The sequence below is a fragment of the Populus nigra genome, chromosome 4 (assembly GCF_951802175.1).
Source record: "Populus nigra chromosome 4, ddPopNigr1.1, whole genome shotgun sequence".
In the NCBI taxonomy this organism is placed as follows: domain Eukaryota; kingdom Viridiplantae; phylum Streptophyta; class Magnoliopsida; order Malpighiales; family Salicaceae; genus Populus; species Populus nigra.
In genome coordinates, this window is record NC_084855.1 from 20291379 (window position 1) to 20302764 (window position 11386).

An 11386-nucleotide genomic window follows, 5' to 3' on the forward strand; every position below is an offset into this window, starting at 1 on the left:
AAACAAGCCGATCATAAAAAGCAGTCAAACAATAACATTAAGCAATCGGCTGCAACCTAATAAATTAAATGGAACTTACCTATTACAGATGTATAAATACCAGCAATCAGCAACACCAACAATTACAAACAACCACTCTTGATTGCAGGTACTAACACATTCGGTTTCTACCCAAGGAAATTGACAATATGCAAGTGAATACCTTCCCATACTTACTGCTATTTATATACAAATACATAGGAATGGAAGTAATATTCTAAAAATTGTTACCTAACTTTCGCTACCATTCAAGAGCAAGTAACCAAACATTCAAATGTGGCATACACCAACTGAAAATTTTGAATTTAGCAACCTAAACCTACCATTCAAGAGCAACTAACCAAACATTCAAAGTATAATAACAACAAGCAGCAGTCTCGGTTTCTGTTGCCTTCACCAACCATTCAACATCAAGTAACCTAACTAAAATTTTTGAAATTAGCAACCTAAACCTACCATTCAAGAGCAACTAACCAAACATTTAAAGTATAATACCAACAAGCAGCAGTCTCGGTTTCATAAATTCTTCTCACCAACCATTCAACATCAAGTAACCGAACTGAAAATTTTGAATTTAACAAGCTAAACATAACATTCATAGTTAAGTATCCACACATTTAAGGTCTACAATTCAGAAATTAACATCCATGAAATTCTGAATTCAGTCATACATATAATAGCAAAACATACATGGTAATGGTGTTCCAAATACTTGGCTACAGAAATACACCAAAACATGGGCAACTCCTTCTGATTCCAACAACAATTGCAGCACAGGAAGTCTGCAAAACCAGTGGAAAAGATTTCAGACAAATGAATATGTTACTGGATTATAGAATTCAACATAAATGTAAAGACATGAATAGGGTAAAAAGTTAAAAATTGACATTGTCCATCTAAGTTTGTATGTGTTGGTCAAACATTATTTTCAGCCATGATATTTTTCTGTCAATACAACCCATTGCAACCCACATCTCCCTCTTACTCCTTGCACAAAAGAATTGAGTTGCAAAGATATGCAATGCACTACCAAAGGCAACTCCATCAATAGAATGCAGTTCTTTCATTACCTCTTCAATGCTACAACTTTTTTTTTTATCTCTAGAAGGAGCTCTGATCTCTCTAGGCATGGAGACAGTCTCAATGAGTTTATCCAGACGTGCAACTAGTTGTGATCCCATTCCAATTCCCCTTTTTTTTTTGGAATTGAGGTGTAGTATGATTTGCACTTTCTCTTTGCACTGATGGGGTTGCTACTACTATTTGCGACATTGCTTCCACCAACCATATTGCTAATATCACGAGTGAAATCAGGGATTACATCCTCTTCAGAGTCGCCACTTCCTTCTTTCATATTAGTATCCTCATTGGTTGTATTTCTCATTCCAGTAGCCACATTATCTTCATCTGATAAGAGTCCTTGTGAGAGAGTCTAAGCATATTCTCCCGTGGCCACTATGTTAGTAAACATGATGTCGTACTTAGCACACAATGAGGGCTCTATGCCGACATGCCTAAACTTCTTTGCTCCTCTCATTTCCTGTGTAATGACAGCTGGAGCCTGGATGTACTTAGCAATGATAGTAGATTAATAAATAATACAACATGACAAAAAAATTTATGAGGCTATTGCAAATTAGCAAACTAACCTGAAGTTTTGATTGCCACCATTCATCAATTGCTGAGATGGTCCCAAGTTCAGTAGACCAACCAACTCCAGTTTCAGTTATTAATTTTTTCCATACCCTTCTATCCTTTTTAATCCCATCCCATTTGTTTTTAAGCTGAGATTTTGATAATGAAAGTCCTGTCTGATCTTCGAATGACTGTATGATAAATTTACAACTAGCTTTGTCAAAATATGTGTTTGGTCTCATGCCTCTCTCAATAGCTGTAATGCAAATGTCACAAAATGTGTGCAACATTGCCTTGCTCCAATAAGCTTTATCATGTGTATCAGACCTATCCATTGATTATGGTTGACAATGCAATGAAAAATTAAACAAACAATTAACCATATGAACAAGAGATTGAATGCTGATAAGGCCTAAAATAAGATAGTAACGGAACATGAAATTACATATGCAGCAAAATGTCAACCAAAGAATCACAAAAGGTTGAATGTTGACAAGGAATGAAAAACATAAATAAAGAAATTATCTATAACAGCTTGGTTGAAAACGCAAGAAAGAATTAAACACACAATTCACTATAGTTGACAAAAGCTTTAATGCTGATACGGGATGAAAAAATAAACTAAGGAACTAGTTCAAAAAAAGATTGAACGATGTGAAGTGTGAACTAAGAAACTTGACAGGGGAAAGAACATAGAAACCTACCCACGGTGGCATAAACCTTTAAATGTGTTTCATCAATTAGCAGGGGAGTTCTAATTAGCAACTGAAATTATTTGTTTAATTTATGATTATTTAGTTGTTAGCAATCAGCAACACACAACAACTAATACCGGTTTAACATAGCAAGCAGGGGATGTTCTAATTAGCAACTGAAATTAATTGTGTCATTAATTTACGTTTATTTACTTGGTAGTAATCAGCAGTACACAGCAACAAATAAATGTTTAACATAGCAACCAACACATAAATAACTACAGATACATGGAAGGAATAAACAAAATGAAAACTTAGCAGTAATGGCTAACGAGAGTAAAATACAAGTGAATTAAAAAGGGATATAAACAGATCAATTTCACTGCAATCAACAAAAATAAACTTAAAATTACTATACAAGGGGACCAGTGAAGTAAGTACAGTACCTATTGGAAATTGTAGTTGAGGTGTTTAATGAAGCACGATGTTGATATCTGTGGTGGGGTTGTTGATTGCAGTAACACAGGTTGCTCTTCATCTTGTTTTTCTGTTGATAAGGAGAAACGAATGAAAAATTATCATATATAACTATCGAGAGTAAACAACAAATGATTAACAAAATGGGACAAATAGATCTTCACTGCAATACATAACAATTAACTTAAAATTTCTATAAGACCAAACCAGTGACCTAACCCGTTGGAAATTTGAGCTCTGGTGCTTAAATCAAGCTATATATATATATATATATATATATATATATATATATATATATATATATATATATATATATATATGGAAAGGGTTGTTGTTGTTCTAAGAGAAATAAATGACAAGTGAATGTGCAGAAAGAGACGGAGCCATCAGTTAATGTTTTGGGTTGTGCAATAGTAATGGTTTACTATGGAGTTGTTGTGCGCAGTTAGGGCTGATGGGAAGGGAAATGAATGCGAATGGAAGAACACGAATGCGAAGAGCAAACGAGAAGAGAACAATATGCTTTTTGGTAAATTTCCACATTACTCATCTCTAGAAAGTTCAACCACAGGTTGAATTTGCAAAAAAACAGTATTTTACTGCTTCCTAAAAATTGAGGTCCTGCCGCATATAAATGGTGGGACTCAATTTTTTTATTTTTTGACAATCCGTAACCAAATGGCTAATTAGTGTGGTTTTTAAGAAACGCGAACGCTACTGTATAGACAAACAAACTCTTAGAAATTATATCGCCCGCATATATTTTAATTTTTTTATGTATCATGTAATGGAACATAGTTACCATTATCTTTTAATGAATGGCTTCAATGTTTTGTAGTGTGAATGACATCACCTTAACGCAAATGATTCTTTATATAGTAATGAAAGTTATCTTAGCAACTTTGGATTTGCTTTACAAGTTGATACATGAAATTTATAATTTCAAACTTTATTTGGATCGAGTTTTAGTTTTAATTGAAAAAATAGTTGATTGAAGGAATTGACTCATGCGATCAAAAACTAATCATACTAAAATAGAGTTAACATCAAAGAATATTTTTTTTTTATAAAAATAAAACGTTATCGCGTCAATAAAAAATATTGATAAGGTTGACTAAGTGATCCTAAATTAACTTCACAATTTAATAACCCGAATTTTTTTCCGGGATAGACCACTTGCCGACTGTGACTGACAACTATGGTTGTGTCTCTCTCTACCACGGATTCTTGACCCAGAAAATTTTTCCATCCAATTGAGTCCCACGAAAATGTTCATCTTAGTGATGTCTTTTTATTTATTTGTGGGCAGGGGTGCTGCTCAAAAAAAAAAAAGTGAGGAGAAGTCTATGGTGCTGTGAACTCTCAAAGGATAGTTATGGTTAAGCTTTGTTCGATGGCTTCTCACGTGCATCCTCCTGGTCTTGCTATTGTTGTTCACCAAGATCAGAAAAGGGTTATCAAGGTATGATTGTTGCGATGCGCATTGTTGCTTCGTTTTATCAGATTACTGCTGTCCTTTTGTTTCTTGAATTAAGAAAAAGAAATATGTTGTGCAGATTGTAATACATGCATGGTGAATTAAGTAAAACACACACTAACTCGTACACGCCCACACACCACAAGGACACCAGAGAGGAGTTTTTACTAGGTGGAGGAAGAGATCAGCATCTGGACCTCTCGCCTCCGCCGTGGGGTTCCTTAAGAATCTGCCATCTATAATCAAATTGAATCCTCAAATTAGCTTGTGCCAAATTGCCTCTTTTCTTTCATTTTCAAGATTATTTCAGTTTGTCTGACTCAAAAATAATCATTTTCTTTTTATTGTTAATTTTAGTGAAAATTATGAAATCAATATAGTGATACTTGTTAGTTTACTCAAGGTTTTGATTATTGACTTATCATGTGTGTTTCTGGCGAGGTTATAGTTGTGTAATAGTGTAGATGTCTTAGTGTCCTCTACAACTCCCATCTAATCCTTCCCGGATTCTATAAAAACTAAAATTATTATATTTAGATGATATATTATCTTAGGAAAACATTCTAAGTGGGCTATTGCCTATGATAAACCAATGCTTTTGTTCTGTGTTTTTGTTCCATCTCATGATTAGTTGTTTCTGTCAACAATAGATGATAGCTAATGTTTCGTTGATGCAGGATTTTCAGCCCTATTTACCTAGTTGGGGAGCAAGACAAGAGATAACAAGATCGAGTTCTCTTATGCTGAAATTACCTCAGCATGAACAACCATGGAGACCCGTGAATAGGTTCTGCCAGTCTAATCAGTTTGCCGAGATTGACTCAACAGTGAAAATGCATATACTCATTGAGCAAGGTTTGCAACATTTTGGGCTCTTTTGCTGGATGGATAATTGTAACATCATTTTCATGTTCTTTTGTGTCTTTCTTGTCTTCCTTTCTTTGAAGAGTTTGGTATTTGGGTTATTTTTCTTTCCTGTTTTTTTCTTTGTAAAAGATTCATGTCAGAACCGAGCAAAAAGGTAGATCCATGCAGCAGACCTACTAGTTTGGTATTGAGGCTTAGTTTAGTTGAGTAGTTTTAGTAATAGTACCATCAGAACTTCTATTTATTAACTAACTATTTCCACTATTTTTATTATTATTGGAATATGAAACTTAAGCACCAAAAGCAATGAAAGGTGATGTAATTTTTGTGTGTAAACTTCTGGTGGCTTAACACCTTGACGAAGAATGTAGTAGTAGTCCTTGTAGATTTAGGGGATAACTGTAGTGATTTTGGAATGTGTGGTCATTAGAATGGGAATTTGTTTTTGATCAGTCAATGAAATGGGACATTAATGATGATTAAACAATTAGAAGGTTATGGAAAAGGTCAAAGGTAGTATGTGTTTTCTGTAACAGTTAATGGGATAAAATGGCATGGGAGTTGTATGTTGTCCTTTCTTATGGACTGTGTGAAGCTTAACTCTGTATGATATTGTTGCACAACACTCAAGTATTCTAAGTAGCATCTTTTTTTTGCTTCCAGATGCTCGCCTAGACTCTGTCCTTTTTATCTTTGGGATAGTTGAAAAATGTACAAGACATGAGAAAATCTTGCAGTTTCTTATGTCCAAGTCAAATAAATTAGAAAGAGATGGATTAGATTTATCTTTTCTATCTGAGTTGACTGGGCTACAAGCAGTGATGTTTGATGCACATCAGCAGTCACATTCTCCTCTTATTTACCCAAGTGACCAATTTGATTCCCTGAAATCTCTGGTGGACTTTCTGGGAGATATGGCCCACAGTTCAAAACTTATAGTTCTTCCAGATGATCGGGTATCGCTAACTGGTAGTGGGACGGAGATGAAGGATATCCTCTCTACAGTTGCTGAATTTTACTTGTCTAGAAACACAACCACGTGGAGAAAACAATCAATGCTTGTCCCCCATTTGAGCAGGTATGGATATTTAGACCTGGTTCTGTTTACTCAGAAGCATATGGCAGCTTTTTTTCTTGTTATGCTATTGAAAATTCACCAAGTTCAACTTGAGTCCATTCCTTGTTCTTCTTTTCATTTTAATATTATAAGTGGACTACTCAATTGACTGTGTAATCTATGTTCTTGACATATTGACTCAATTAGAGAACTTGCTGGTTGCTTCTAGAGTCTAGGTTGCCCAAAATAAAAGACACATCTTTTGAAGTGCATATTGAGAAAGAAAAACTCGTTCCTGCAAAGCCTGCCATACACAATGGTAATCTTTCTCATATATATATAAGGATTATCATCCTTGTTAGAAACCATTAGTTTTTGACCTAGACATCTTCCCAAAATCTAAAGCTCAACACATCCAAAGCCCTAGCAATTACTATAAACAAAAAAGATAGCATTATTGGTGAAATGCAGTAATCCCACTAGGATCGATATTCATGTCTTCTAAACCACCTCTTTATTGATCATCCCTCTCGATTATTCTAACACCTTTGTGAGTAAAAATGGAGATAATGGATCACTATGACAAAACCTTGTTGCAGAAAGTACGAACTCAAGATCCCAAGTTCAAAGTCGTTGACAATGCAATAAACACAGCCAAACTTTAATCCACTATGTCCATTTAATACCAAATTTCTTCTCTACACAATAGTTGAGAACATCTCAATCAATCCAATAGTACATCTTCTCAAAGTCCAATCTAAACACAATAAGCATGTTGCCTCTCCTCCCAGCATCTTCTACCATCTCATTTGCCAGCAGGGAGATATCCAAGTTTATACAACCCCAGACTACCTAATAAGGCAGTTTGAGAACGAAAGAGATTTTCCATGCAACTCTGGTTTACTAGACTACCATGGCCAATGCATAGTACCAACACACTTTTCACCAAACTAATAGACATGAAATCCTTTACTCTGATTTGCATATACTTAATATGTATCAATTTAACTGTAGGCTTCATAATTCTCTTCACCACTTAATTACATTGAAACTCACAAAACACGTCCATCCATTTGTCCATAATAACTTCCCAACATCCACTGATAAATGCCATAAAAAACAATCCAAGCCTAGGGCTTAATCGTTTGCCATTTCCACATTGTTTTTCATACTTCCCTCTCATCAAACCTCTTCTCCAAGTGCATTTTTTATTGTAAGAAGATGAAACTGTAAGAGTTAGTTCTAAATTCACTCATCAAGTCTCTTAAAGATGTGCAAGTTCTAAGAAGAAACCTTATGCAAGAGCTTTTGGAAGAATTAGATAATTGCCCTAAAGGATAAGGATTTTGGCCTGGAACTAATTTAAACAGGCCGCTTAGGTTATTCTACAGAGCATGTTTTACCTTTGTATCAATCAATTTATGGTTTAGATATTTCTCTACACGCCCTAAACCTTTGTCTCTTGTTCCAATTTTAATATCCTTCAAATTTTAGCCATAATATTGCTGTTTAACATTGATTTCTCTTCACACAATATGCCAAATTCCTTCATGGTTTGCTGGGTTTATCTTGTGTAACTCCTGGCCTTTTTGTTCTATTTTATCCCAGATCTTCGATATTTTGTCATTCCTTCATTTTCAGGAAGTTGGATTAGGCAATTGTAATACAAATCTTATTCCTCACCATTGTTTTCTAGTTTCCCTTCTTTATTCTAGTTAAGTTTTTAGGTAAAAAAATGTCTTGTGACACTTCTGTAGTGGACTTTTTCTGTTTAAAGCTGCTGAAATTGACACAGAAACTCAATTTTTGCAACAAGATTCACCGTTGCTAAAAAACATTTCATGGTATTTTATAGCTGTTTTATATTCACTTCTAAATATCATCAAGCTATAGCTATAATACTTCTCTCTGCAATCATTTGATTGACCAGGCTTGATACAAGTAAAGTAGATGCTAACATTACGGGGTCTTCTCTCAAGGTCAGAGATGTGACAGCTACTGCTTTGAAGAGGTGTGAATCTATCCATTGCAAAAGCACTTCATTTGTCATTTTCTTTTTGCCAATCTTGTATGACAAGTCAACATGAAGCTGCCCATAATGAGAGACATTGTCCTGATTTTTGTTATCTCGAATTATATTGCTTTCTATCAACGATTAGTCTTGCATTTGAGGGTTTGAAATATTTAGGCATGGATTAGGAGTGCTTTTGGGAGGGTTTTAGGTGGGTGAAGTGAGGCTAGATTCTTTGGATATGCAATGTTCGCAATACTCTTTTGCATTTTGATAGATTGAAAATTCAATAATGTTTCAAGATGAGCATTTATCACTAAGATGATTACAGAGTTACACAAGTCCTTGATATAGTGTTCCGTTTTCATAACTTGGACTTCCTACAAGGTTACAACAGTACTGTTATTTACTTGTGCATATGCATTACATGCATCGTCTTCTGTAAATGTGGTGTTCTAGATGCCTACTTTACTTGTTTACATTTTATTCTCATTGAATACAGTATTATTTATTTTTGCAGTCCTGTGAAAATCAAGCCATCCCGAAAAAGGAAGAATACTAGAAAGGGAGGTAGAGAGAGTGATCTCTACAGAAGGAACTACTTCAATGCATGTGAGAGCCTTCTATCTTTGATGATGGACAGGCGACATGAGAAAACAGCAGTCTTGTCTCTGAAGAAATCTGGCCCTGAACTTCCTTTGCTTCTGAACCAGCTCTCTGTTGGCATTGCTGGGACAGGCCTTGCTCTTCTTTTTTCTGTCATCTGCAAGGTAGCTTGCAGGAGAGTACCCTTCAGTGCATGTAAACTGTTCTGCACAGGCATCGGTTTCGGGCTGGTCTGGCTCTCTTGGGCAGTGAATAAATTGAAGGACACGGTTGTTTACATTAGCAAGCATGCAAGCAAGGTGGGTCTGAAGGATAAGGAAATAATTAGGATTGTGGATAAAAGTTTTCATGACATATACTTCAGAGCTGTAACAGTGATGGCAGTAGTAGTGCTGAGGCTTGTATGAGCATCAAGTGGTGAAGTTGTGAAACATGCTGCCATGGAAATGCCTAATGGTTTGGATAATATGATGGGTAGAGAGTGTGTAACTGCAAATTCTGTAGCAAGTGATGATTAAATGGGCGCAGGTTTATTGCCATTGCACGTCAGTCTGCTGTTGCATTTCAGCTTGAGCAATAAATACAGGGATGGGTCTTCCATGAACGGAGCTCATAATATGGATCGCTCTTCTAGTAGATTCTGTGATCGATTTTGTAAATGAATGAGAAGTGAAGTGTAAGTCTGTATCAGAAAGCCTAAAAAAGCCACCGTAGAAATTTGTTAATAGAATTAAAGAGGTCCTATTTAACGTTGTTATGTTAGATATTAAGTTCAGTGCAAGTGTTGGGTAAAGAGGATCCCCTGGAACGTGGACTTAAGTACCTGATTTTAGGCTTTTTCAAATACGTAAACGCAGCAGAAAATATATAAACGCAGTGGAAATAGTTAGGAGTTTCAAGATTTAAAGTTATTTAGAATTTATACGAGGATCATTTAAAAATTAAAATTTTTTTTAAAAAATTAAATTATGATAAATTATAAATCGTTAACAACTAGTAAAAAATCTTATAAATTTTTTGAAATAAAAACTATTATATCTTAGAGAGTTGGGTTTTTTTTTATTATAAATGTATATATATTATAATTTTAATACTATTTTTTAAAAAATAATAGGCATAACATTCTATTTATAAAAAAAATTAAAAATTTTATAAATAATAAAATATTAATTTATCTCTTAAATAATATCATATATATTTATAAAAAATCTAGAAATTTATTGAATAAAGTTTCAATTTATTTTCTAGATTTAAAATTGTAATTTTTTGTATTAATTATATTCTAGTTTTTAATTTTTAAAATTTATTTACAATTAAATGACACTTGATTAATTATTTCATTTTAATTTATGACCAATGATTCTTATGTATGTGGCCTATTAGGTTTTTAATAAATTGATCTAAATATAAATTATAATTCTAAATAAAATAAGATTAAATAAATTAAACAATTTAATTTATTATCAATTCAATAATTAATTGATTTATATTTGAAAATCAAGTACAATGTTTAACAACCCGGTGGCTGGACCAGTTCGGGTTAGAAGAAAGACCGGTAAATGCAAAAAACCGGCAAGACTCGGTCGCCCCGACGGGTCGACCTAGGACCCGAGCGACCCGGGCAAACCCAGATGAGACCCGGCGTTTGTAATGCATAAACTGTCATTTGCAAAATCAAAACTCGATCCATGAACACAATCAACATAACATTTAAATCCCGCAAAAACTATCATATTTGAGTTAAACTCGGGAATGAAACACATAAAACTTAAATAACGAGCTCTGCAAGTTACTACTGATTCAGGGGAAGAGTAGAAGAGAAGAGAAGGAAGAAAATGAAGGCAAGAAGAGGATGTGGTCGAGCAGTGGTAGTTGAGGAGTGAGGACATGGCGATCACCAGTGAAGATGGGATCTGATGAAGAGAGCGGTTTTTTTTCCTTTAAGATAGAGATTGAAGAGCAGAGGTGGGTGAAGATTGAAGAGCAGAGGAGGGTTTTTATTTCAATCCATTAAATAATTATTTTAGTTTTTTTATTAAAAAAAATTATAAATGCATAAAGCTTATTTTACAGTTTATAATAATAAAAAATAAACTAAAACAAAAGAATTTTTTCACACTTTCAATATAAAAAAATTATGTTTTCTAAATAAAAAATAAAAAATTTTTAGTTTAAATATTTCAACTTAAAAATATAACATAGTATCTTTTCAATATGTGATGTGAAATCCTTATATAAATATACTTTATGTTCATAAGAAAAAAAGTTATATTTTTTTAATGTGGGATAAAACACGTTTTTAGTTTAAATACTTCAAATTAAAAGTATAACATACTATCTTTTCAATGTGCGATAAAAAACTTTTTAAAATATTCTTTTAAACTTCATTATTTACAACATGTATATCATATATTGACATTGATTTTTTTTTAATTTTTTTAATTTTTCCGGGTTAACCCGGGTTGACCCATAAAACCCGGGACTCGGTCCCTTAACCGGGTCAACCTCCGGGCCGGGTTCGA

General features: G+C 34.0%; 1 protein-coding gene and 1 pseudogene across 2 annotated transcripts; one reads left to right on the top strand and one right to left on the bottom strand.

Annotated features, from left to right (window-relative positions):
- Positions 1-935: 935 nt before the first annotated feature.
- Positions 936-2009, bottom strand: LOC133691758 (L10-interacting MYB domain-containing protein-like; annotated as a pseudogene).
- A 2024-nt stretch (positions 2010-4033) lies between these two features.
- LOC133692373 (uncharacterized) lies at positions 4034-9657 on the top strand. 2 transcript variants are annotated; one of them, XM_062113267.1, is made up of 6 exons: positions 4034-4308; positions 4403-4534; positions 5001-5178; positions 5854-6268; positions 8178-8258; positions 8779-9657. In XM_062113267.1, exons 3-6 carry the CDS (start codon positions 5064-5066, stop codon positions 9269-9271), a joined length of 1104 nt encoding a protein of 367 aa, XP_061969251.1. In that variant the 5' UTR covers positions 4034-4308; positions 4403-4534; positions 5001-5063; the 3' UTR covers positions 9272-9657. The 2 variants fall into 2 exon arrangements, with proteins under 2 accessions (XP_061969251.1, XP_061969250.1); XM_062113266.1 differs by lacking the exon at positions 4403-4534.
- The last annotated feature ends 1729 nt before the right edge of the window (positions 9658-11386 follow it).